Below are 27,586 nucleotides of genomic sequence, written 5' to 3' on the forward strand. Positions count from 1 at the left end.
TTTTTCCGAATTTATTTATTTATTTATTTATTTTTGGCTGCGTTGGGTCTTCGTTGCTGCGTGCGGGCTTTTCTCTAGTTGCGTCGAGCAGGGGCTACTTTTTGTTGAGGTGCACAGGCCTCTCATTGTGGTGGCTTCTCTTTGTTGTGGAACACAGGCTCTAGACACGCGGGCTTCAGTAGTTGTGGCACGCAGGCTCAGTAGTTGTGGCTCACGGACTCTAGAGAGCAGGCTCAGTAGTTGTGGCACACGGGCTTAGTTGCTCCGTGGCATGTGGGATCTTCCTGGACCAGGGCTTGGACCCGTGTACCCTGCATTGGCAGGTGGATTCTTAACCACTGCACCACCAGGAAGTACAATTGCTTGGTGTTTATAATTTTAGCTTATAATTTAGCTTATAATTTTAGCTCTTCATGATTGGAATCTTCTAGACATTCTCCATCCTTTCCTCTAGGACTGGTGTTGTGAAGGTACCAGTGCAGATATTTTTGGCAAGTGTGTGGTCCACTCATCATGAGGCCTCAGCCGAGTTCTCTGAGAACTCCCAGTCCCACCCACCCCAACCTACCTTCTTCTGATTTTTTTCTTGCAAGGAGATACTAGGTCTTGGTGAGATTTGGGGATTAAGGCTCTTCCCTTGGGTAAAATGCTGGTAAATCTACCTTCTCCTACTAATCCGTTAAATCTAAAGTCCTTGCATGCAAGAGAGGGAGCAATCCCATCTGGTGTTCTATGCTTTTGCCCTGGGCTTTGCGTGGGTATCCTTAGGAGAGCAAAGCTGGTCTATTACAACAGGTTAGAGAACAGCCTCAGGCGGGACTGAATGAAGGCAGGGAGGCCCCCGACTGGATTTTAGAATGGCAGTCACAACTGGTTCTTCCTGAAGGAAGGGTGTTGCGTCTCTTCTCAGGCTGATGGCGTGGAGTTGCCATGTGGATTTGTCACAGTTCTCCAGGACAGCCTCTGGCACAGGAAGCAGACCAGGGGGAAGCTAACTTTTTGAAGCTTTCGGTTGCACAAGTGTAATAAGAGCACTTAAACTGAAGGGAGACCCTCAGAGTCGATGCCAGAGTGTTTGCAAGTCCCTTTCAGCTTTGACCTTTAATTGCCCTTTATTCTTGCCTTTCAGCCCTGTACATTCATTCCCTTGCTGAGGAGTCCTATCCTGTATGATCACCAAGATGTGCATTCAAGTCTGTAACAGAGCCCGGACAGCTGATGGGAGAGGTGGCACAGGCCTGCACTGGGGTTTCTCATCTCGGTGGCAAGGACAGTGGCACACAGAGGCATTACATTGGCTTCCGAGTCTAGATCTATAAATATATTTATTATAACAAGAACTTAACAATAAACATATACTATGTACAATACCGTTACAGAGAACCCTGTTTTATATCATTCACAGAAATAGCCAGTTTTGCTCCAGTGTGATAACTGAGGAGAGAACAGGATTTCAGTGTCGTCTGTGTTGAGTCCCGCTGACCGCTAGCACCTCCTTTGGAGGTAGACGCCCACCAACGCTGACATCGCCCTGCCCCAGGCAGTTAGACACTTGTGCTCCAGTCCTTGGGTTCACACTTGCACCCTGTTTGACATAAATACTTTAAATGACATACAATGTATGTAGTTTTGTGCTTATTACTTTTTAAAAGAATAAATAATATTAAAAACTGCATAACGAAGCTCGGTATCTTGTCCAAGTGGGAGCCACACTTGTAGTGCTAGAAGTTGATGCCCGACACTGGGACTTTGTGTCATCAAATACTGAAGGATGGAGAGCGTGTCCTGTCCTTTTCTCCTTATAAGTGGTTTTTATGATGAAATGACGGCAAGTCGACTTACCAGGTATAAAAATGGTAAATGCGTATTTGGTACCAACTTCAGCTAAACAGCACAGCAGTGGCGGCTGCCTCCTTCGTGCCCTGGAATGGAAACTGGTCACCACGTGAGGTTTGAGGGTCTGAGGACTAGAGGGAAGGCCTTTCTCTGTGAGCCACGGGGTGGCCTCCCTCCTGGCTCCCCTTGCTTGGGTTAAGATGCTACTAGAAGAATGATTCAGGCCTTGGCTGTCACGGCTCGTCTGAGAAGGCTGTCCCCATCCTGAGAGCTCTTTGTGGCAGGTGCCTTAATATATAGCTATAAATATCAAAAATAGTCTCCTGTGCTTTGTAGACATGTATTCTCCCTCCTTCCCTTCCAGCCTGGCCTGGGTCCTCAGCTTTACCTCATGGAGGGAGCTGACCTGGTGTCACGAGCCAGAACTGGTTTCCTTCAGGAACAGAGTTGTCTCTCTACGACAGTGCTTCCATGAGGCACGGCTTTTACGGGGCTGTCTGGGAGTTACTGTTTCTAAAAATAAAATGGGGGCATTCACCCCCACCCAGGAGAGATCCTCTATTCTGAACATAGAAAAATTAGAGCAAATGCCCCACTCTGGCACTACCTACAAAGAGCTTTGGGAATTCCCGCGTTATCCCTCTCGTGGCTGCCTCTTTCTCTCGGTACTTAAAAATAGCCTTTTGTTTATCAAGAAAATGCCTTGGAAATCTAAATAATTCATATGGGATAAGAGAAAGCTAGCACAATCACCTCGTCCTTCTCCAGCAAAAACACGGTAGAAGACCCTGTGAAGGGACAGACGGTTCTCCCTAGCTGTCCCCACGGCTGCCGCCGCTCCAGTCACGTCTGGCTCCGCAGAGAACCTGGACTTATCTTCGCCCTCGTGGGGACCAGCAGCCTCCTAGGCCTCAGGCCCCATACATAGTATTGTCCCTTGTTTCCCCTCGGCCACTGAAATCGTAGATGGGTTAAAAACAGAAGTAGGAATCAAAGTGATAAGGACACTTTGATCTTATTTCAAGAGAGCCTGACGCCTAATATTGTCATAGGATAACTGATCTATGGTTGGTTGGGGATCAAGCTTGCCCTGCAGGAAGGAAAAACGGCTTCTCTCTCCCAGTTGAAAAATATGTGAAACTATTGCACCGGGCAGAGTGAGCGCCTCCGGTCAGAGCAAGGGCCTCTGCAGGAGCCCCAGGGCCCAGCTCGCTCGCTCGGTCGCGGTTCCCGCAGCTCGGAGGCTACTCCCTCGTTTTCCCCAAAGGCGAGGATGATTTCCTACATTCAGTGTAGACGGTATTCAAAATGTGTGGCGTAGTGAGTTCCTTGATTGTGTTGGTCGGCCTCTTATTGGTGTTGCTGGAAGTTGATCTTTGTGAGTAGCATTTGCCTCACCAGACGTGTCTGTCCACAGTCTCGGCGTGGGCTTTCTGCTGATGTCAGCCGCTTTGAATATATTTCTTTATCACGACGCAGCCGTGTCTGAACACGGGGCAGGGCATGTGGGGGAGGAGGGCCCACGTGTTGGTTGCAGGCTCATAGGCTTCCATGTTGCCCAGGGCAGGTCCCTCACTGCTAACAATGCCTCCAGTTGCATAAATCTTGCCGTCGAGTACCACAGCACTGTCAGAGAGAACGAGGAGAGACTTAGCCACTGGATTTCCACCTGGGACCTGGAGATAGATTCCCGGCACCCTGTCCTGTCGCAGGCTGCCTCTCCCCTTTTGCAAAAGTCATGGGGGGGTCTTGCTGCTTTTCTTTTCCCTCTGACCTCAGCGGGGATAAGAAAAACACCTTTCCTCCAGGACCAATCAGGACGTCATGCTATATTACCCTCCAAGCTGTGGGCGACACTGATGCGTACTGGGTGTCCCAGGACCTGCCCACCTGACTCAAGTCAGCTGGGAGATGAGCGGCCTCTGTGTACAGGTGCTCGGCTCAGTTCACTGGGTCTCTATGGAGCATCTTTTCGGTGTTGCTGGGACAGAGCCTTCCTACCACTCAAATCTAGTTGGGAACATGATGCGCCAGAATGATAGCAGACAGGATAACACGGAACTAAGTTGTACCTGAGCATCAGCCACTCGACTGGGAATTTCACCCTTGCCCAGGTGCTCAGTCAGAACTTCCTGCTGTGACTCCTTCACATGTGTGACCTGATACTGCCGCCCGCCCGTGGCTGCAAGGGCCCTTCCCTGTGCCACACTCATGGGCTTGGTCAAGCTGTCTCGGGCAGCTCTCTGCTTCTCTGCGCTTACTATCTCACTGCATCCCAGCTACCCCTTCACACGGATGCCAGATCTATGCTTCCAGCCCCGAGTTCTCTCTCATTTCCGCTAATGGCCATTTCTTCTTGGCTGTCCCCTGAAATTGAACAGAAACCCTTCCAAAGTCTCCACCCATTTCTGAAAATCTGAGCCTGGACAGAACATGTGTATCTAGACGTCCTCCCAGACACTGAAGCCCCCAGCTGTCTCTCTTGCAGCTCCATGCCATCTGGGCCCCTCACACGCCTCCCCTTGTGGCATATCCTTTCCCTGCTTCTCTTGCAAGACCCAGCTTAAATATCCCTTCAGGCATCATCTCTCTGCGCCCACACTCCGGCTGTCTTGATCACTGGACAGTATTCTCAGAGTTGCCCTGCACACGGTCACTATGTAGGATATGTCACATGAAAGTAGGGCTCAAGAACTGTAGCATCTTCATACTAATAGGAACTTAGCACTCATCTAGTCCAAGGGCGTGTTTCATAGGTAGAGCTTCCCCAGAGAGGGGAAGTTACTTGCCCAAGGTCACGTAAGGTGTCAGTGGTAGACTGTAGCTTTCCTAGCTGTACCACACAAACAGCAGGCACTCGATAAATGCCTCATGCTCTTGCCACACCGAGGATTCAGGGATCACCTCTGCACAGGTACAAGATGTCTTCAGGACGGCTCTGTTATGGAAATGCTGCAAATGAGGTCTCTGTGGTTCCCATTTTTTCCCTAGTTCCTCTTAGTCCAGGAAAGGGTGGGGCTAGAAGAGCAGGGTGTGTGTCTCACTGCCCAGGGTGGTTAATTTTTCTGGGCCAGAGCGCCCAGGGAACCAGGCCACACTCCGACCTCTACCTCTCTCTTCCGGGGGGCTGGTCTGGGTGTGTTTCTGCCCAGTCAGCTGCGGGACTCCAGGGCAGCTATGCCTCGTGCCTCACTGGGTCCAGCTCCAAAGAGCCGTCAGGATCATGTGCCATCAGGGCACTCCCCCAAAAGCCACCTGCCCCACGTAGGGTATCACACAGCTCTGGCCTGTTGCTGCCTCTCGTCTGTGACCGGGCAGGCGGTCCTGGGGGAAGCTGACCTCATAGCACCACCCTCACCTCTCACTGAGAGAAGGTGTGGCCTTAAGGACCTGGTGCCGGTGTCTGTAGGAAGCCATTCCTGTGCAGCTTGGAGGCAGGGTCAGCTGGAGCCACAGGGTCAGGCTTTTGGAGCACTTCACACTCTGCACGAATGCCCCCCCCCCCCCCGCGGCTGGCTGAGGCTGGTGCTGTTCTGGGCCCAGGCACCACCTTGGTCATCGGATGGTGGTCAGTCATTATGAACCAACCCGTCCCTCTGTCCCTTCCCCGGCCCTCCTCCTCCCCGGCCCAGCCTCCTCACCTGCAGAACTGGCGAGAGTGATTCATGTTGGGGCCCGCCTTAATGTTCCCTTTGTCAGGGTCATAGATGGTGGTGGCTCTGGCATAAGCCCCACCCAGGATGAAAACGAAGCCATTGAGGGTGACGGCAGGAGCGTACTTGTTGTCTGCAAGGAGAGCGGAGCAGGCAGGCAGGTCAGGGCCCTCTGCCGGGCCCCCTCCCCTCCTCCATCCCAGCAGGCCCTGCAGGGGACAGGAGCTGCAAAGACCTCCAACATCACTGGTTGGCCCGAGACCAAGGCTGGGGCCAGGAGACACCTGGCACGGACCAGCTTGCCCTTTGTCCAGGTAGTGGGAGCTTCAGCTGCATCTGAGCTGGGACCTCCCCTCCCCTCCCACCCCCCTGGACTTGGGTGTGCAGAACCCTTGGGCTCAGCCCGCCCCCTGGGTTTGGGAATATTGACACTGACTAAAGCGATGAGGTGGGGCCACTGCCCTGATCCTGGGCCGAGGAGACAGCTGGTTCTCACCAATCATCGGGGACTCGATGAAGCTCCATGTGTTGCTCTGTGGAACGTAAGACTGGAGGACGCCTGCAGCTCGGCCCGCCTCGTTCACGCCCCCAAACACGTAGATCTTGCCTCCACACACTGTGGCTGCTGCCGAGTGCACTGCCTTGGGCAGAGGGGCCACCGCCTCCCATTGGTTGGTGATGGTGTCATACCTGTTGAGAGAGGAGAAGAAGAGCCAGAATCAGATGGGCCTCGTGCAGGGCAGGGGCCTCAAGCAAGACAGCAGACACGGGGGAGCCCCACCACCCACTTCCTGCCCTCGGTGTAGCCCGATATCACACAGTGGAGGGCACTTGGGATGAATCACTCAAGGCCACCCAGGATCTAGCCCAAACCGGCCCTCTCAGCCTCCCTCTTGAACCTCAGGGGGGCTCTTGTCTGTCTGTGGAAACCTCTCTCAGCTCCCCAGCTTCCGGGCCTCTTCAGCCCTCTCTGTGCAGCTCAGTCCTACTCTTTCATTCAGCAACCCGGCACTGGGCATCTCCTACATACCCAGCCCATGGGCTGGAAACTGGGGGAATAGTGGCCTGGACCAAGGAAGGAGCTGGGAACAGAAGGAGAGGTAAACTGATAAGGGTTAGCGTGAATTGATGTCTCATTTCAGGGAGTCGCTGAGGATGCCTCAGGGTCTCTGGCTTGGGAAACTGGACAGAGGGGGCACTACTCATGGGACAGGGAATCGAGGTTGGGAGAGTTTGGGGAGGAGGATGATTTTGGTTTTATTCATGGGAAGTTTAAAGTATCTGTGGGTAACAAATTGGGGATGTGCAGGGGCAGTTGGTATTTAGGTCTGGATTAAATATCCAGCTATGGGATCATGGGCACATAGATGGAAACTGAAGACGAGGTAGTTCACAGGGAGCGTGTGGGGTGAGGATGGGCTGAGGACACTGGGGAGATGCCGGCCTGTATGAGGGGAGCTGAGAGGAGTCCAAGAGTGATGTGACAGAAGGCAAAGCTGCAGCACGGAGGATGTGACAGGAGGTCAGGAAGTCCCCAACAGGTCACTGGTGGTCATGTCAAGGGCATCATATGTGGAACGGGAGGTGCAGGGCTATTTGTGTATGGAGGAGGGAGCAGAGAAGGTGGGACTTAGAAAGGACTATAGAGCTAAAGGGGGTTTTGCTGATAAATGTTTAACAACCAGCTCTCCAGGGAAGAAAGTCCTGGTGTGTAGCATTTGCTGATTTCTGTAATGTAAATCCTCTCATCATGGCTGATTTCAAGCTACCATCACTGGGACATCACTGAATGTGGGGTTGGGAAGAGATGCCCAGTAGTGCCCCAGGACACAGAATCTCCCCCAGTACAGATGCAGTGGACACATACAACCTCCAGAACATAGGCAGTAGTAAAATGTAGTAAAAAAAATTAGACAGTGTTGAGTTTTGAGTATGGATTACCTTTGTTTTTAAATAATTCTAAGTTTATATGAGTTAATTTTTAATAATCTCTGTAGCTAACAACTGACTTGCAGAGTTCCTGAAGATTTAACAGTGGGCTCTAATGAACCAGTATGAACCAGCTCCAGCACAGCATGGGTTTTATTTTAATTTGCGGGGGGGAGTTTTAATTGTGTTTACATGCTGATGGGAAGGAGCCCAAGTGGATAAGGAACGATGAACTATATATGAAAGAGAGGGGAGAGCTGATGATGGGTGGTTCCTGGTAGCTGGATGCAAATTGGATCCAGAGTAGACAGGGAAGTGGTGGCCATTTAGGCATGAGAGAGGAAGGCAAGGATGTCATGAGCATAAGGACATATGCAGGAGTGATGGCAGGAAAAAGAGAGAGTTCTTGATTGATGGCTCCATTTTCTCTGTGAAGCAGGAGTCAAGTATTGGAGGAGTCTGTGGGGTAAGAGCCTTGAGGAGAGAGGTGAAGATGGGAGACGCACGCTCTTGAGAGTGGGAGAAACGGCTGACAAGGGAAACACAAAAAATGCCCTGCACCATGAGGATCCAGTAGAGGTTGGAAGACTTCAATACACATGAGGCCAATCTACAAGACTGAGGGATTTTCTCCACCAGCAATCAGCTCCCAGAGGGCAGGCGTGGAGATGGTAAAGGGGAGGATTGAACAGGCTTGCCCAGGTCTCTAGGATCTGTGGTGTAGGACAAAGTGGCAAAGTCAGAGGATGGAGAAGTGATGGAACATGAGTTCCAGGCAGGGCAGGGAAAACGTGAGAAGAGACACAGCGGATGGCAAGAGTAGACTTGGCATTAAGCAAATGGGCCACTGAACCGGGATCTTTGAGGTCTTTCTTAGTGGGGCAGCTGTGTTTCTCAGTTGTTCCCTGAGGGCCACCCTCACAAGCATTCACTCTGGATCTTCCATCTACGGCTCACCACGCTGTTCACTGCTCTTTCGTGGGTTCTGGACCCAAGGCGGGGCCTCCACCGTGGGCTTGCTGCACCACAACACTTGGGATTCTCCCAGCACACCTTTCCCGGGAAGCACACGGGGCCCACTTTTCCTCGTGAGCCTCCTTGAGGCATTAGTCATTGCATGGTCACAGCTCAGTGACCCAGGAAGATGGTCTCTCCTAGCTGGTGCTCCTGGCTGTGAGACGTCCAGCTCTGTGCTTGCACAGACTCAGGATTTGAGAAGAAGCTCAAGTACCTGAAAGGGGAGCAGGGGCTGATTCAATTAAGCCCCAGACGAATGATACGTGGCTAATAGGCAATGGAATAAGAGCCTTTTGGGACAGTATGAGAAGTTCAGATATCTGTTTTTTAAGCCGATGTGGCAGAGATCCAAAGAGCTGCAGAAGGAGCTGGGAGACAGTGGAAGATTATGTGGCTGTTAGTCTTCAGGCTTTCGGTATAATGGCACATTCTGCCAAACGTGAATTTCTTGTTATTCCAGGTGGCTGATTGCCAAGCCACAAGCCCTCCCGTCAGCTCAATCTGTCAGCTTCCTGCTTGAGAAGGATATGCTAATGACATGCAAATGACCCCGCGGAGTGCGGCGCTCTGCTATCATTTATCCAGTAACCACAGCTACTGCAATATATTGCTATAAAGTATTAGACCCAGTTATTTATATAATGATATAATACAGGTTTGTCTATTACACTGTTGTTTTAAACTATAATTATATAATCTTGCTCTAGTCCTGCAATACAGTAAGGTAATTATAATGCACCATACATCTCATTCATTATCAATATAAGAACAATTTTTACCCTTAGTGCTTCCCGGGGAACAAAGTGTCCTCGTGTCTGTCCCCATTCCCCCGACCTTCCTGTCACCCTGAATTCTCATCATTGTCACTGTGTGGCACAGAAATTGACCAAAGGGGGTCTAGCTATGCTCCTTGGGAAGCAGTGGGCACCCCTTCCATGTACCCTCCACCCAAGAGCCTTCAGGTCTGTGTCCTGTCCATACAAGGACGGCTGACAGATCCCAGTGTACTAGGGGAGGCCTCAGGGCACCGTGTCCTGGACTGCTCCTCCATCTCCTGGGGTTCCCAGGGTGGTCTTGCCCATTCTGTGCCCCAGCTGATTTTGCAGCAGAACAAAGGTCTAGCCAGCTGCCAGGGCGAACTGCTCCTGGGCCCAACAGGAGTGGAGTTTGTTCCCCTTCTTTGTGCATTTGATCCTTGAACAAATCCCTGTATTTATCAACAAGTTTGCAAAATGAGTAATCAGCATCTTAGGAGATTAAAAATAGCTGATAAGAGCGAGACAGGATGACAGATCCAGCTCAGTTTACTCCTACATAGAAAATGTCTCATTTTCGTGTGTTTATAGTGGATCACAAACGAGTGGAACCTGGTGCTTCTGGAAAGCTTGGAGAGTGATGGGTGTGCAGTGGGTCCCACAGAAGGCTGTCGGCGTCAGGGCTGAACCAGGTTCAACAGCAGTATTAATATCTTCATAATCACACGGGGATTCCCCATTATCTTCAAATCAATATGACAATTAAATGTTGTTACTGAGCCATCTCTGAGCTCCACTTGGGGGAGTTAAAAGCCCACAGTGAAAATCCAGAGCCTGTCTCACTCTGAAACCATCTTTGCCGTAACATTTATCAAGTGTCCAATTAGCCATCGAGGGAAGAATACAAACGGAGGGATCTGTGCGGCTCTGCAGGCGAGAAGCTATCACACGGGAAGCTGATAATGGGGTCCAGGGTTGGGGGGCCAGGGTGCGGGAAGAACGTGGGAAAAGGGCTCCGGTGACCTTGGCCGTGACCCCCTGGGTTGGAATTTGGGGCCAGTTCAGCCTAACTTGTCACTCTCTGGGGCACTAGATTCTCCAAAAGCAGGACTGCCCTGCAGTTTCCCCCATCCTGCTGCTGACTCAAAAAGCTATCTGAGCTCGTTCTGCAGTTTCTCTCCAAGGTGTCCGTTCTCTGCATGATCCATTTCCCCGTCTCAAAGGAAAAGACTGTTTCCACCCAGAGAAGCGCCGGCCTCCAGCCTATTCCCCTCCTGCCTGCACAGGATCCCTCCGCCAGGTGCGGCCAGCTTCGAAGGGCCGAGGTGAGGAAGCCAGCCTGGAGCTTCCAGCAGAGGGCAGGCTTTATACACATGACTTACATTCTCTTCTAGAGAATTCTAGAGGGTTGGCCAGGCCTGTGTGCAGCGACCCTTCTCTGGGTTACATGCAGATTTCCTTGGAGGTGTGGGAGGCAGGGAGGAAGGGAGCTCCCCCGTGTGTCACCTCCACTTGGCAGGAACACGAAGGCACAGCCACTGGCGCGGTGCACATTTGGACCATTGGTTCCAGCTTAGCCCTACATCCCAGCCAGTCTCTGGGCTGCTACTTCCAGTCCCAGTAAGTTCCCTAACTGCCTGGTCAGGGCATCCAAGCCCATCCTGTGTTTTTGCACCATTGGCTCTCATGCCTCCAGCTTGTCAGGCCCCCTGAATGGGACAAGAGTGTCCCGTCTCGGTGGCTGGGCAGTTGTTACCCTTCTTGCTTCTACTCCACCATCAGGACTTCCCTGGTGGCGCAGTGGTTAAGAATCCGCCTGCCAATGCAGGGGACCACAGGTTCGATCCCTGGCTTGAGAAGATCCCACATGCTGCGGAGCAACTAAGCCCACGCACCACAACTACTGAGCCTGCACTCTAGAGCCCACGAGCCACAACTACTGAGCCCATGAGCCACAGCTACTGAAGCCCCCGTGCCTAGAGCTTGTGCTCCACAACAAAAGAAGCCACCGCAATGAGAAGCCCGCGCGCCGCAACAAAGAGTAGCCCACGCTCGCCTCAACTAGAGAAAGCCCGCGCACAGCAACGAAGACCCAACACAGCCATAAATAAACAAATAAATAAATAAAAGTCCAGTCTCCAGTGGGTCTTAATTGGGTGGGGTTTGGGGAGGAGGAGTGATGTGCTTTTAGCTCTCAGGGGATGTCAGAGGATGCCCCTGTCGTGACTGTGACCTCCTTACCTCTCCACGTGGTCCACATTGCCTGCCACGCCAAGTCCCCCGAGGGTGTAGATCTTCCCATCATAGACAAGGCTATTGTGCCGACAGCGGGGGACCGTCATCCTGGAGACGAGGTTCCAGTTATCGAGCAGGGACATGTAGCACCAGACATCGGCCAGCGTCACCCCTGATTCCATCCCACCTGTGGGCAGTATGGGAGGTCCAGAGAGTGGGCAGGGAGTGAGGAAGGGTCTCAGGCTGGGCAGGCGCAGCCCCGGGGGCAGGAGGAGAAGGCTTCCCCTGCAAAGTAGACACTTGTGGCCTTGGCCTTCCTTAACCCTGCTGTGGGGAGAGGCCCCCTGGGGAAGTCTGTGCCCGGTCCCCAGCCCAGCCCTGAGGGGCCTCACCTGAAAGGTAGATGTTGTCCCCGGCACTCACTACGCTGAAGAACTCGCGGTCATAGAAAGGCAGTGAGGCCAGGGGGTACCACTTGTTGTTCTGCGGGTTCCAGCAGGTGACAGCCACCAGCGAGCGCTGGGTCATCCCCACCATCTGACGGCCCCCAACCAAAACGATGACCTCGGCCACACCTGCAGGGACACGGATGGGCACCCTTGGGATAGCCTGACACTGTGTCAGCAACTGTGCCTGGTGCCTCCTTGGGGGACCACCCAGAGTTGGGCTGACGGCGTGGCGCCTGCCTTTGGGGGCTCGGGGCATATCCCGCCATACCTGCTGAGAGGCGGGGCCGCGTTCGGGGCGTCTGCATCTCCTGGCGGGCGTGTGGCAGCATGTGGTAGCGTTTGGCCTCATTGACCAGGTCCCGACATGCTTCCGATGACTTGATCAGCTCCTCGTTGTCAACCACGTTGAGCAGGTAGCTGGGGTGGATGAAGGGGAGGCGGACCACGGCCAGGAGCTCCGCCGAGTACTGCGGGGTCAAGGGGGCATGGGGTCTTCTTAGATCATAAGGTGGCATCACCTCTTGTGAGGTGTGTTGAGAAGGAAGAAGCGAGAGGTGTGGGACTGGGCAAAAGGGGTAATTCGAGGGTGCCTTTGGCTTGGGAGTGTCGACACTGCTCACCCCGGCCTAGGCAGAGCTGACGGGCGCTCCCGGCAGCAGGAGGTGAGGAGGGAAGGAAGGGGGAGGTCTGGCGTGCTGTGGCTGACCCTGGGGTGGGCCATCCATCAATCTCTTGAGCACCTTCTCCCTGCCTCCACCCAGGTCACGGGCCTCTGCTTCACACCAGGCTGCCGGGGACTGAAATGAGGATCCTGATCCTTGACGAGGTGGGGCAGGAGCTCAGGAAGGGGTGGGAGGGCCCAGGACAGCTGACGGTGGTGGGAGGGCCCAGGACAGCTGACGATGATCATCGCGCTTGCAAGTCAGAACCGTCAGAACCTGTGCCTCCCCATCGCCAGCAAGCCCCTTTCGTGGCACGCACTGGACTCCCTCACCTGCATCAAAGGCTTTTCATGGACTGATGTGAATCTCCCTCTTGTCTGGCAAACTCTTTGCTCATCACTGTATTTTAGTTTCATCCAACAACTAATCGGTGACCACTCTTTGCCGTGCATTGAGTGTGCTATTGGGGGTGCAGAGACCAATAAGACCTGGTCCCTGACCTCCAGGTATACAGAGTTTAAGGGTGGGGAAGGGATCCATCACATAAAAGGACTCTTCCCACAGCAAGAGTCTAGATAGGGGTTGTGGGAGTGCAGGAGAGGAGGCTCCCCAGAGTGGGTACCATCTGAGCCGGGTGTGGAAGGATTGCCAACTTTTCCAGGCCTAAGGCGGACTGGGGGTGGGGGAGGGGGAGGGATTCAAAGCACACACAGAGGCATCGGAGTGTGAAAGAGAGTGTTGCATTTGGGGGACTCTATGGAGTTGGATGCAGGAGGCTTCTGCTGGGCGTTGGGCAGCAGACAGGGGGAAATGAGACTGGAGAGGTCAGCTAGGCACTGGCCTCCGCTGACCTCCTGCCTTGTCTGCCAAGGGCTGTGTAGTGTTTCCTGCAGAGTGGATGGGAGCACTCACGAGGGGTTTTACTTTATTTATTTTTATTTTTTAAAGTTTTATTAAAAATTTTTTGGGGAGCCGTGCCACGTGGCATGTGGGATCTTAGGTCTTGGACCAGGGATCGAACCCGTGCCCTCTGCCGTGAAAGCACTGAGTCTTAACTGCTGGACTGCCAGGGAAGTCCCTCATGAGGGGCTTTAAACAGAGAAATTACAGGACCAAACATGCTCCTAGGAAGACTACGAGGCTGCAGGGTGGGAATGAATTTGGAAGGAGGAGACTGAAGGCGGGGAAACCTCTCAGGAGACGACTGCAGTCATCCTGGTGAGATGAGGGGCCTTGAATGGGGAGAGAGAGAAGCTGGCTCTCGTAAGAGGAGGCACAAGTGGCAGTGGTGTGTGGCCAAGTGGAGGTGGAAGGTGTGGGAGGACTCTCAACTTCTGCCATGGGTAATGGGCAGAACTGGAATAAGGAACACAACAAGATGTGTAGGTCTGGGGGTTTATGAATTAGAGGGGCTTGGGGGACATGGGCTGGAGGTGTCCAGTAGACAATCAAAGGCAGAGGTCTGGGCTGGAGACAGATTTGGGCATTGTGGTGGACGGTGGTGGTCATTACTACAGCCACCCAACCTGACTTCCTTCCTCTGAAAATGAATCTTGCCCCGACCCCGCCTGATCAGTCAGAGGACCGCCTTCTCCTGGGCCCAGTGGCTGGGGCAGGGGTGGAGAGCCATGTCTGCGTCCCGTATCCACCCAAGGCTGTGAATGCCCCCGCCCGCCCCATCCCTCCCTCCCTCATGCCTCTTCTTGTTCCGCACGCAACGAAGTAGCCCCTGTCACGTGTCACTCAGCTGCCTCAGCTCGTTCTGGGCTCCCGCCTCCCTGACTCTGTCCTCCCATTTGCTGCTCTCTGGGGGGCCTCTGAGCTCTCCTGAGAGCTACCTGTGTGTCTGCACTAACGGCCGGGGTCTCCTCACACGTTAGAACCAAGGTAATTCCGTTCTAAGCAAGGCCGTCGGTCGGAGATCCTTCCGGGCTGTGCTCGATTTCCTGTAACTCAGGGGCCCTCCTGCGGACCCTGCTCTCTTTTCTTTCCGCCCTGGGCTCCGGCTCTGATTTCTTCAGCTGTCCCCCCTGAGGGACTCGCCCTCCCTCCCATCAGGTGGGCCGTGGTTTCTGCTTGGTCCAGGTGCTCTCCACCCTCTCAACAGCCCGAGCGTGGGTGGGGCTCCTGCTGCTGGGTCCGAGCTCACGGGAGCCCAGGGCACCCTGGCTCAGGCACACACTTCTCTCCCTGCAGGGTCCTGGTGCTGCGCACCTGGCCCTGCGGCCTCTCGGTTGGCTTGGGTCTCCTTCAGGTGTAATGCCAGCCCTAGAGAACCCTCTAGTGCCTGATTTCTCATCTCTCATCCCCCTTCACCGCTCTGCACCCATGGGAGCTGGTCCAGGCTCCCTACCCGGGCCTGCTGGCTCTCAGATGCTCCCACTGCTGGTCAGACCAGGCAGCCCTGCCTCCTCTAATTTCCTGGCCCCTTGCTCCAGACACCATCCCTGTACTGTGAGGGAGAAGGGGCAAGCCGGGTGGGGGTGGGGCAGGCCCTACCTGCGCACGGGACACGGGGTCTTTCTTGATCCACTTGATGACGGTCTCGTACACTAGCTCCTCGGCCTTGGTGTTGAGGCTGTCATTGGCGATGTAAGCAATGAAGTCATCCTTGGAGATGTTTAGGATCTCCTCCTGGGTCGCCACCTCGGGGAAGATCTGCAGCGCAAAGGCCTTGGCCATGTGGTAGAGCTCGCTGCACTGCATGGCCTCGGCCATGGCCAGCACCCCCAGGCAGTTGCTAGCCGTCAGCTGCTTCTCTGGGGGCAAGAGCACAGGACGGGACCACTGACTCCAGGGCCCTGGAAGGGATCACCACCCGTCCCCATCACCTGTCACTCTGGATCCCTCTCTGAGCTCATGTCTTTGTGACCCGCCTTCAGCATTCAGAGTTCCCACAAGCCCATTTCCTGTGTTCCTGGATCTTCAGATCCATTTTCTGGCTTTTTCTCTGCCCCATCTCATGCTGACTTCCCCGGGGCCTCCCTCTGCTGCTGCAGGTCCCGGCAGAAGGGCCGAGACTGAGGTATGGAGTGTCAGTGCCGGGCTCGGACCTTTTTCAGTGCCTGTGAGTGGAAGAGGCCTGGACTTGGGGGGTCACACTGAGGCTTATGGTGTCCGCCATAATTGTGACAGGCACGTCTGGGGTCACAGCCTTCTACTTTAGAGTCATGGTAGCAGTAACACCCCTTATAAGCCCACCCACCACCTCCCATGGGTCTCGGCCTCACCCAACCTGACCTCCAGACCTGGGATCAGTCTGGCCAGAGCTCCTGAGATCCGACTAATGGTTATTCTAGTCTAGACGTGTCTGGGTCCCAGGAGGCCCATCACTTTTGTGGGCCCAACTCAGGAGCTGTGGTTCCTGACTCTTCTAGATGGCTCATTCCCCCAAGGTCACGTCTCAGGCCCCTGGCCATCCCCACCTGGCCTGTTCCCATCCCTGCCTCTCTCACTCCACACTCAGGCCGGTTCTGGTGACTCCTGTCTCTGCCCCTCCCTCTCCCTGCTCTCACCGAACTGGGCAGCTCCAAACTGTAAAGTGAGTGTGTTCTCTGGGCTGGGTCTAATAGAAGCAAGTTTGTTCAGTGTTTAGAGAGCAGGGCTGTGAGGCCAGGGCACAGGCTCCCCATGAACAGACCATTCACACAGGCTTCTCGGTCCATTTGTCCTCACAAGGCTGCCCGGGGTCCCGGTGTAGCCTTTCTGGCCCTCAGAGGAGCAATGCAGAGAACATCTCTGTCCGCCAGTGAGCGGAGGCCTTTGTGAACAGTGACCCGAATTATCACCTTAAAACTGCTGTGGAATCCAGCTACACCCTGAGGCGGTCTGGCTGGGCACGCACAGCCCTTTCCTCTCAATCCTTGCTGTTTCTGAGCTGTTTGCACATCAGCACTGTTCCCTGCGGCTCACCGAGAAAGGACACGCAGACTTTGCAGAAGGTGTGGAACTGGAACTTGCTGGCTGCCTCTAGCAGGGTCTTGGCGTTGGCCGAGTCGATGACCAGGGAGCCCGTGTAGACAAACTCCAGCAGCAGCTCAAGGACGTCGGCCTGCAGGTTGGACAGGACGAGCTCCAGCTTCTCCCGGCCACACTGGCTGCCGTCTTGCACCGACCTAGGCACAGAGACCAGGGTGTCCTTACCTGCCGCCCTGCGGCCACGGCGCCGCCTCCTCACAGGGCTAGGTCTCCCTGCACTCCTCGGTCACGCCCTTCCTTTTAGGACTCAAGGGACACAGCAATGACACACCTGAACCTAGCGACCTTACACGGGATCTGAAAGAGAAGAGTCTGACCAGAGACGCCCAGAAGAACAGAAAACCCTGCTTATCACTACTCGGCATGTCCATGCAAAAAAAGATGCAAATCAAAAAGCATGAGCTGTGGATGGGGACGAGGACCAAGACTGGCCTCAAAGGGAAACAATACGGTTCGGCTCCACTGCTGGCCCCGGCGTCTCCGCCAAACAAAACGTGGCCGGCAGGTCCCGGGCCGCGGGGCCCGTCTGCCTCCAGTGGGAGAATCTCCAGCGTGACTGAGGCTCCCAAACGCCTGCGATCGCAGCCAATCCCTTGATTGCCCTGAAGACTGAGGGCCCCAAGCCGTCCCGGAACCCTGACTCCAACCCCACCTCTTTCCAAAAACATATTGTTTCCTTTTAGGCATGGAAAGGAAGCCCTTCATGACATTGCTTGGAAACTGAGGACGAGACGAGATAGACGGACAGAATGGTTAGAGCCAGGAGGAGGGGAGGGAGAACAACCAAGGACTTCCGCCACAGACAGCCAGCAGCCATGACCTAGGACCTGGCCCGGGGCGGGGCCTCCTGCCACATGGAACACGGGGTCAGAGGTCAGAGTGGCCTGCGTGTAGAGTGTGCATCGGGCTTGTGAACTGGGGGGAGCAGGGGAGGGACACAGATATATAAATATGTTTATATCTGGTGTCTACAGAAATACAAAACCATTGCAAAGGCTCCTAAGGCCTGGCAGCCGCACCCTAAAGCTGGACCTGGAAGGAAACAGATAAGATGAAGCAAAAATAACACCAATCGAGAAGTGACCAAGAGGAGAAACACCCAGAGAGTTAGGAGGGAGGCAGGGTTCTCAGAGGCCATCGGCTTGGCATGCGGTCTCGGCTGCTCTGACCTGTCCTGCTACCCGCACTGAGCCTGGTCCTGCCCGGGGGGGCTGGGTTCAGCCACGTGCTGGGAAATGACCTCTGCGTTCCTGGCCCTGCCTCCCCACCCTGTCCTGAGGAGGCCAGGGGCCGAGACTCTTGTGACTGGTCCCTTGGGTGCACCTGTGGCCGGCGGTGGGGGTGTGCAGGTGTCCGGGGGGTGAACAGGCTGGCCCCAGAGAGAGGCCGACTCCCGTGTAAGCAGGGAGTTAGGGGACCTGGGTGCCCCAGCTCTGCCACCGAAGGCGGGCAGCCTTGGTCTCTCTGGCCCTCAGGCTCCTTATCTGCAAAACAGAGGACTGAACTGGATGAGGTCCAAAGTCCCATAGAGTTCAAGTGACAGAGGCTGGAAGATACCTTCCTGGGAGACTCTGCTCTACACGACAGAACCTGAAATGCCACCGTTTGAGCAACATTCTCTCCGGTTAGGCACTGGCCTCCCATGGCCTTTACAATACAAATATGACCTGGCAGGGAACAGGTGAAGCAGTGAGCCTGCGTCCAGGCCCCCCTCCCAGGGGTGCCACTCTGCACCTCCACGTAGGATGGCTCATCTGACCAGGGCCCTGAAGGCTTCATTCTGCCTCGAGCCCTGGGCAGGGCCAGAAAGCTGAGCGGAAAGGTACAGGCTAAACAGAGGGTCTGAGCAGAGCCCCTTCTCAAACCCATAGATGTACACAGTGTGTGTGAGTTTTAAAGTGTCTTAACACACCTAGTGTTCTCCTGTTAGGATGGAGTCCCATGCTTGGGTGACTTTGTTAAGTATAAAAATGGTTTATTATGTGATCACTTGAAACCACAGGCATTCTCCTCACCCCAGGCCTCCGGGGCCATCTGGTCAACCTCTTACTCTACTCTGCCTTCCTTCCGACCTGCCACTCTCTGGCCTCCACACCCTCACCCCCACGCCCTTCATGCTCTGCAGAGGTCACGTTGGGCCACAGCCAGGGCAGGGCTGATGAGGCCAAAGTAGGGCTGCTCCCCTTCTCCCAAGGCTCACAGCCACTGCTGCCTCCCCCTCTGGCCAGCCCTCCAGTCTCCCCACGAGTCCTCAGCACAAAATCAGTGAAGAGCTGAGGTGGGACTTTAGGATGTGCACACACACGTGCACACGCACGCACTGAAATGCATGTGACCTGTGACCCCGAGAACCAAGGAACAACCCTGTGAGGACGGGTGTTGGGTAGATGGAAGGCCAGCGGAACCCCTGGCCCTGAGTTATAGTCTGATGGGACCTGCATGGCTGCACTTGTGGGGAGATGTTGTCTTGCCCAGAATCTGAGCCAGGGAGAGGGTCCTGGGGACAAGGTGATGCTCGCATGGCTAGGAGCCAAGGGGTTGCTTGGGGAGGCTCATGGGATGTCAACCATTGCAGGTTCTGTCCAGGGTTGAAGAGGACCGCTGTTCCTGTGATGCTCAGCTGAGGCTCTGCTCCTCCAGACCCCCCACTTCCCATGGGGGCAACCTGTGGAGAGGAGAGGGCCGCTGGTCAACCTGTGGGGAGTGGCTGGAGGCCCCTGGGGCCAGATGCCAGACACTGTGAGCTGACTGACCATTCCTCTCGGAATGAGGAACTCTTGGGGATGGGATGAAGACTTTGTCACGTGACTGAGTTCAAGATCTGGAGGAAGAGAGACCCCCGACAGTGAGGCCTCGTGCAGCTCCCCTGCACAGGCATGTTTATGGTCCACACAGGCATTCTTGTGTGGCTGGACAGCTGTGGGGGCAGAGGTAGGCCAGTGGCCACTCTCCAACCCTGACCATCAGACTCTCTTGGGACGGGACCTCTGTGCTCCTTAGACCTCTTCCCTCTGAGCAAGGACCCCCTGGGAGGTATCGCCCTTGATGGGTGGCCCTGGTCACCAGTGGGGAGTTGTGTCCTCCCCAGATAACCATTCCGTCCCTCTCCTGAGCTGGGTCTGGGGGTCTGAGCATCCCATTTCTCTCAGCCCCATGGAGTATCTGGGGAGCTGCTGGGCAATCGGGGTCATGATATGACCTTGGAGAAGGGGGAGCAGGGCAGGATCGGGCAGCCTTAGCCTTATCAGGGTGGGGCTATGGACCCGACAATTGGGGGTCGGAGCATGGGAGTGAGGGTCAGGCTGGAGCTGCCCAGTCCACAGGTTCTATCAGAAAACTAAAACTTCCTGGGGTCACCTTCTCCCAAGATGGGGTGTGTCTCTAAGGTGTGGGACACAGCCTCTGCTTGGCAGGCCTAAGTCTGTGGATGTGCTGGGAATGCCTCAGCCCCAATATCAGGATGTTTGCGACCCTGCCATTAACAATTCACTCACGTGGGATAAGAACTGCCTTCTCCAGAATTCAGGACAGAGTGCCCCATCTACCCCTCACACACCTCAGTGATCAGATGCTTTCATTTTGCAAGCTGGACCTGGAACTGTTGGGGCAGTGGTGGGTGGGGACAGTCACGGAGCAGGGATGAACGTGGATGGTACCCTGCTCTGCTCAGGAGGGTGACCTCACCCTCCTGACATGATGCCCATCCTGCCCCACGGAGAGGCACTCAAGTGTGTCATCAGCTCCAGGGCACAAACACAAGCACACACCAGACTCATTGGCTCTGAGGACTTTCCTGGCAATAAGTCTGGCTCATGTCATTCTGCCAGCATTAGGGATGTGTGACTATCTGCTCTTCTAGTCACACTGCTCTATTCTCCCAGAAAAGGGGGCAGACTGCCACCCACAAATGCCCAGCGTCTCAGGGAAGGAGGGCAAAGGCATATGGCTTGACTACTGCGTTAATGTCTGTTGGGCTCCCCTACATCCCGGGTCTGTGCCACTCAATTAGAGAGATCCTTTTAGCTTCCTCTGGAGAGGGAGCTGGAGCGAGAAGCCCAGAGTCTACACGTGGGGCTTGTGAAAATCAACCTGCACAAAATCAGTTTGTCCATCTGTTTTCATTTACTATGAAAAGAGGATACAGTTCAAACACGTCGGTGGCTCCCACAGGCTTAGCGAGATGAGGGTTTCCGCTGGAAGGTAGAACGCCAGGTCTCTGTCCCATCTGGTGGGACCAGGGGGCAGTGCTCCTCTGGGGCTGAACATTTCCTCCCACACTCTCGGAAGGGAGGGCAGTGTCCCTGCTGTCTCTAAAGAACAGTCCCGTCCCCTCTGATGGGGCCTGCAGCCCACCCAGCCAGTGAGGGCAGCCAGTGCCCCTGGTGGCACCAAGCATCCCCCAGAGCTCCTTGGCTCCTGGGGGACAAGTGAAGGGACTTCTCCTCTATGATCCCAAAGAGAAAGTCCAGGGCAGACCTAGGTCCTGCTTGCTGGGGTTGAGAAGTGACTCTTGTGACTTGGGGGCTGCATCCCCAGGACCCCACTAGGTCTAGTCTGCTCAAACCTATCCTCCTTCTTTCCTGAAACCTGGAAGGAGGCTCAGCCCACAGTCTTCTCCTCCACTCAGTCCTCCTGGGGTTCCCCCTCCAGCTGAGATGCAGGTGAGGCCTGCTTGTTACGCAGCACTAGCCTTCACATTATCCAAAGACAGAATTGCAGCTCCTTTTCCTGCTGGGTTTTCACCTGGTTCATAGGGACTCAGATGGGGCAACAGATGGATGGTGGGGCAGCCCAGTTGTCTCGGCCTGGGCTTTGCTTTGAGCTTCCCCATGGCCTCGTGCGCTCTTCTCCTGGCCTCTTCGAGCCCCTTCCAGCCCTTACTCCAGGGGACCCGGCCCCTCCTGGGTGTGAGGGAGAGGTCCTGCCACTTAGGTACCTGTCTCAGGGGGGGATTGTGTCTTCTCCTGGGCAGATCCTGTGGGCAGTTTACAAGTGTTTCTAATAGATACACACGCGTGCACGAGTACACACACACACTCTGCGTCCCTTTTCCTTGCATATCTGTCTACACTGTCAACACTGAGATTTTATTTCCCTTCCTTACAAATTGTGCACAAACAAAAAGTGCAGTTTTGTTCTTCCCTGGGCTAGCAAATGGGTGATGGTAAGAGCATGAGCTTTGGAGTCAGACCTCAGTTCAAATCCCAGATCTACCGTTTACCTAAAATTCTCTTGCCTCCATCCCTTTACCTGTAGAATGGGGGTACTAATGGCACCTGCCCCTCAGGGTCAGGGGGAGGGTTTGCAGGATGACGTTAGACATCTCAGCAAGGCTCCCTGTGGGCTGGATCTTGCCCTTGTCAGAGGAAGAAGACTAGAGTTTGAAACTAAATAAGGGAAGATGAAGGGCAAGAAGCTGTTGCAGGCTCGGCAAAAGCATGAGCCCAGGTGAAGGAGGAACAGGTGGACACAGTGGGCGTCGGCCCGGAGCCTGGAGAATGGGGCTCTGGGCAGGAAGTCTGCACGGCCACGGGGCTGGTGGGGTGGGGGGGCTGATGGGGGGCTGATGGGCCGAAGGGGAATCAGAGGCTGGTCCAGAGGGCACTCTGAGACCCGGCTCTCCCACTCACGGTCCAAGTGTCACCTTTATGAATTGCAAGTCTGACCATGACACCCCAGGCTTAAAACAGAGCCCCATGACCCGGCTCCCCCCTCCCGCGCCGCCTCATTCCCTCCGTCTTCACCTCGCACTTGGCGTTGCAGGGACACCAGGTCACTCGCGCTGCCTTCACCCCCTGCTGTCCCGAGGCCCTGCCCTCACCTGCCTGGCCAATTGCCCTCTGGGTTCAAAACCCAAGCCAGACGCCACCTCTTCCCAGGCACTGTGCCCGAATGCCCCTCCCCCTGTGGCGTCAGGCACTCGGCCTGGGAGCTCCAAACCTCCACTGCTACCCTCCTCCTGCTCTCCCAGACACACTTCTTTACACTTTCTCCCCGCCCAGACCGTGGGCCCCCCGAGGGCAGAGACCCACCCCATCCAGTGATTCTCACAAGACCTGTGCCTGGGAGGGGCTCCTGCTTGTTTGCTGGCCTGTGGCTGCAGGTGAGGGCATCCACACTGGGGCTGGGGCTGGGGCTGGGACAGGGTCCTCAATGGGGCCAAAGCGGTGAATGTATCACCCGCCCCAGGCTAGAGGTGGGAGGGAGTCCAGTCCGAGCCTCGAGGCCTGGGGGGTTCCAGGACGGCAGAGGTTGGGCCCCCCACCTCTGACGGTGTTCACCTAGGCCCTCACGAAGGTAAGGACCAGCGTGTCATGTCCCACGGATTGTCCCCACACCCTCTGCTTGAGTTAGTGCAGCTGCCTGAGAGGGAAGACCCTGCCTGGGGTTCGGCGGGCAGGGCCCCGTCTCCCCTGCTGGGCCATTTGGGCCACTGCACATTAAGTCTCCAGGGTCACAGGTTTGGAGGCTCCACAGTCTCGAGGAGACTGAAATGATGTGCAACATCAGCTGCTCCCCGATCACTAAGAATGTGAAATTCTTGAGGATTTTCCACGGCCGGAAGGGAAATCACCTTCCGGAAGAAAGTCTGCTATCCTCCCCATGGAAGGGATCTGTTTGCAGCTATCGGCAGAGATGGTGACGTGTGCTCATGGTTAGGACGAGAGGAGTCAAATTTAAATTGGCTGCAAATTAAGCTTGTGATTTTGAACTGAAGGGGCACATTGGGGCTCTGCTGTGGCCACCTCTCCCGCTGAGTGAACCTCCTGTACGCTGAAGACACAACCCTGTCTCCACAGACCTCAGACCTCGCTGGGTTCAGATCCATCCGTCTGGCTGCCTACCAGCTGTCTCTACCTGGGTGTGTTCAGGCTGCTAAAACTCGACATGCCAAACGCTCAGTGCATCACCTCCCCCTAGCTCTCCCCTGCCCTTGGTCCATGGACCTGCCTGCCTGTAACTTTGTCCTTCTCATGTCCCCGTGCTTGCACTGGGGAAGCCCTGCCCATCCCTTCACTGTCACCCTGGGATGTCAGAGCAGGACGGAAACCTGGACATCATTTGAACCAACCTCCTCTATTACAGAGGAGAAAACCCGAGGCCTGAGGGAGAGGACGTGACTTGCCTGGGGTCATAGGATGAGTGGCAGAGTCAGATGTAGAACCCAGGTCTCCCAGCTCCCAAGAGGCTGCCCTCTCTCCTCCGGCGACTGCCTCTCAGCCCCTGCACCCATCTTTTCCCGTTAGGGTTACTGAGGCACATCCTGCAGTTATCCTGCCTGAAGGTAGGCATCCCCACTCCACTTACCCTGACGGCCTCCACACCCTCAGACTGAGCCCGGGGCCCTAGCCTGGAGGTCAGGGCCTGTCTGCCCATCCCAACCTAGCTCAACCTATCTCTGAGAAGGCCATCTCCCCATCCCCACTGCTCATGACTGTCTCTGTCCTCAAATTTTTATTCCAGGCAACCCATCCCTTGCCTGGAATATTCTAAAACATTCCAGAATATTTCTTGCATTCCAGAACATTCCTCACAACCCATCCTTTGCCTGGAATGTTCTTCCTCCTTCTTTTTGGTCTGTCCAAGAAGCGTTCACTACTTTGGGTTCCCAGCTAGTGGTATCTCTTCTCTGTTGTGTGCAAGGTTTTGGTTTACATGTTAGGTCTCTGAAGACAGTCAAAGAGCTCCTGTGCTCCCTTGCCCACATCTTTCTAGCCCAGGGCTGGGCCATCGCTCAGTACCAACCTGTCCCTGCATCCTGCCACCTCTGTGCTCTCCAACTGATCTGGATCAGGGACCAAGGCCTAAGATGCCACACCTGCAATCCAGTGGCCAGTTGCTGGTCACCGTCGGTTGAGAATTTGCCAAGAGTGGCAGCACAAAGCCCTCCCTTGGCCTGAAGAGGCCACTGGCCGTGCCCCTTCACCCCAGAGCTCATGCCCCTGACCCCTGTGCTCGGACAGAGAGAACCCAAGCACTGGGGGTGGGAGACCCGAGCTGTCCGTGAGACTGGAAGTCACAAAGAGCCTGCCCCTTCCTGCGTGGCTGGGGCCATCGCGGCTCGGCGGGGCTCGCACGCCGGGTAGCTCAGCTCTAAGTGAAAGGACACAGCAGATTGGAAAGGAGATGCCAGCCAGTGTGCCATCCTGAAACAAAACACAATCACTCTGGGGTTAGTTGGCAAGTCCAAACACAGCATTGGGAAGCAAGCAGAGGTCCTGTCCTCCCACTCTGAGCACAGTCCCGGCTCAGCGTCTGCCCCGGAGAGGCTGCAAGGCAAAATGAGCAGCGGCATTAATCTGCTGATGGGTGAGAGAAACAGGAGCGTTACCCTGGGCCGGCCCCCTCGGCTGCTCTCCCTCACTAAGGCGCTAGAAGGTGGCCCCTAACGTCTTTGCAAGGGTATGAAGCAGACAAATTAAAAAATCAACATAATGGAAAAAAAAATGCTCATGCACCATTAAGACTCATTCAGGTAGAAATAGCCAGGGCAGAGGGCAGAAGGGGAGGGGAGCGAAGGCTGAGAGAGACCGTGTTTAGGACACACCTGGTCTGTGCTCAGATAGCGCCGGTTTTAGGCTCCGAGTACAAGTATCAAGACATGCAGCGTGAATGAGGCTTTAGCTACAAGTCAATTCTCCCCGACTCTGGCTGGGGAAAAGCGACCCCTTGGGTGCCTCGTGCTCCTCGGTGGGGGATGGTCTGGTCGAAGTGCTTTCCTGGCGTTAAGTTCACTATCGACAGCAGTGACGATGGTGCTGGGGACACGTGCTGGCCCAGTGGGGGCAGCGTGCAAGTGGTCCCTTAAAGTGGAGTCTGCAGTCCTCCTAATCTCAGGGAGGGCTTGTGAGCCACTGGGAAAGCAGGATCCTCGGCGGGTGGGGCAGGGTGTTGTCTACTGCTGGCAGAGGCCCCTGGAGACCAGCAAAGCTGTGTGGGCAGGGCCGGGGACAGTGGCTGCTCTGAGGCTGTGTGTGAGAGGGCACTGGGGGGGGAGGAGGGGGCAGAGGAGAGATGGCTACTGGCTCTGTGACAGGGAGTCACGCTTCAGGAACCTGCAAGAGAGGGGAGGAGAAAAGCGACACAAAAGCGTCCTACAAAGGAACAGACCCGACCACAGCTGGAAGGAAGGCAAACCTTTGAATCAGGTCCTTGAAATACAAGCTGCAGGAAGCTAGAACATTTTGGTGGACTTCAAACTCTCTGCCTTCAACAACAATTTTCAGGTCTGTAAACGCTTTCGCTCTGCGCTGCTGGTTCAATTCCTTCAACATTTCTGCAGAACAGAGAAGACAGACAGGGCCAGGTTCCCATTAAGAGTTTTTTTTTTTTTTTAATTAAAATTTTTTTTTCAAGAAGTAGAGAAATAGGAGAATACTTGACACTGTTTCTTGGCAAGACTGGCTCAACACTGACAGTCAAAAGAGGTCACAAACATAATGCGTAAACAAGCAGCAACTGGGAGGGGCTACGTAACCAAAGAAATAACGACTTTCAAAAGCAAAAAAACAAATACAGAAAAACGAAACAAACGAAACCCCCCCACAAAAAAAAAAAAAAAAACCAAACCCGGAAATTGAAAGTCTGGGAGAAAAGATTCCCATACTGACAACCGGAAACAGAGAGAATACATCATCACAAACAACTAAAAACTGTAATTTAACTACGCAACAAGTTCTCCAAATGCCAATGAGTGCTGATGTATTTGATACCAAGTAAAGCATGGCGTTGTGATGTAAGATGGGCTGGATATGGTTCAAAGGAATAAAAACCACAAAACCTGCAAAAACAGCATCCCTTATGTTAGACACTCACAGCCATGGCTGGGGCGAGCTTCTTGGGGAGGGGCCCCCGAGAAAGGACGGGTGGAGTGGGGGCCTGACGAGCACTTCCCTTTCACACTTCCGGGACAGATGCAGGGATGAGGGGGTAGGAGGGGAAGCAAGCAAGGGGCAGGGATAGTCTGCACCTCCTCCCACTTCCTGGGTTATCTCAGGAGCCCCACCCTTCACCTGGGTCTTCAGCACAGGGGAGCCTGGCTTGCAGCCCCAGGAAGTCCCAGGAAGTGGCCTCAGGGGACTTCCCACCCTGATACACACCTACCTTTGCCTGGTGGCTTGGCCACCTGGGGCCAGCACGGAGAGTGCCCCAGGTCCATGGGCTCCGAACCTGGGGATGTCAGAAGCTTCTCCCAGACCCACATCAAGGCTCAGAATGGGGAAGGAGGAGAGCCTGACAGCTGCCCTGCTCAGTTTATATAAACTCTTTCACTTGCAAAGTTAAGGCCTTCAGATGAGTAATGCTCCCAACAGTCTCGCCCTACCGGCCTGTCCCCGCACCCCACGGGCCCATGGACAGAGCCTGCCCTTCGCAGTGCTGGTTGCCGGACATCAGAGGTCCAGATCCTTGGGCCAGAATGACCTAGACTGTTCAGCAGGTGAATGGGAGAGGGTGGTCTGCAGAACTGAGCCCCACCCTCTAAGTCCCGCACCAGCACCTCAAGCCCTCCGCGTGGGTATTTGCTGCACCCTGGCTGGTGTTCCGGAATTACCCTCCAGTGTGCCCTGCTCCAGCCTGACCAGTCATCTCTGTCCTCTTGGGCCAGCACTGGGTGCCTACCAAGATGCCCTGCTGAGCCCAGCTCCTCCCCGGACACTGTGACTGTGGACAAGCCCTGGTACTTCCCGAGCCTCTGTTTCTACGTCTGTAAAACGGGGATGGAGGCCCCCATTCTACTCCCAGAGCTGGGTGAAGATCAGATGCTCAGGCCCGGGGATGGCCAAGGGCTTGTGGGCTTTGAGGTCAGCCAGGCCCTTCTTTGAGAGGACATACTGGGCTCCAGCTCTGCTGAAGACCAGGGAAGACGGTGGGAAGGGGGGGCCCTGGAGCACACCCTACATGGGGGGCTGAGGTGGTCGGGCAATGCTGAATCACTGTCCCCACCAACCCCACATCAGGCTGAGCTGGAGTCGCTGCAGGGCACATGCAGGGGTGTGTGTCCTGCGGGGGCATTGGCTGGGGTCTCTAAAGGCTCCCCGTGGAGCCTGGAGTAAGGGAAACCAGCAGGACCC

The 27,586-nt window shown here is 55.0% G+C and overlaps 1 protein-coding gene across 1 annotated transcript in view; it reads right to left on the reverse strand.

Moving 5' to 3' along the window:
* Positions 1–2,852: 2,852 nt before the first annotated feature.
* The window catches only part of KLHL29 (kelch like family member 29), a 140,714-nt gene continuing 115,980 nt past the window's right edge, over positions 2,853–27,586 (reverse strand). Inside the window, exons 4-12 of the mRNA XM_079940891.1 lie at positions 25,653–25,791; positions 16,449–16,651; positions 15,036–15,295; positions 12,143–12,341; positions 11,818–12,000; positions 11,432–11,612; positions 5,986–6,179; positions 5,478–5,622; positions 2,853–3,462 (exon numbers count right to left, since the gene is read on the reverse strand). Of these exons, the coding sequence (XP_079797017.1) occupies positions 3,279–3,462; positions 5,478–5,622; positions 5,986–6,179; positions 11,432–11,612; positions 11,818–12,000; positions 12,143–12,341; positions 15,036–15,295; positions 16,449–16,651; positions 25,653–25,791 (1,688 nt within the window). The 3' untranslated portion in view covers positions 2,853–3,278. The remainder of the gene's footprint in view (positions 3,463–5,477; positions 5,623–5,985; positions 6,180–11,431; positions 11,613–11,817; positions 12,001–12,142; positions 12,342–15,035; positions 15,296–16,448; positions 16,652–25,652; positions 25,792–27,586) is intronic.

The sequence above is a fragment of the Stenella coeruleoalba genome (assembly GCF_951394435.1).
Source record: "Stenella coeruleoalba genome assembly, chromosome: 13".
Taxonomy (NCBI): Eukaryota; Metazoa; Chordata; class Mammalia; order Artiodactyla; family Delphinidae; genus Stenella; species Stenella coeruleoalba.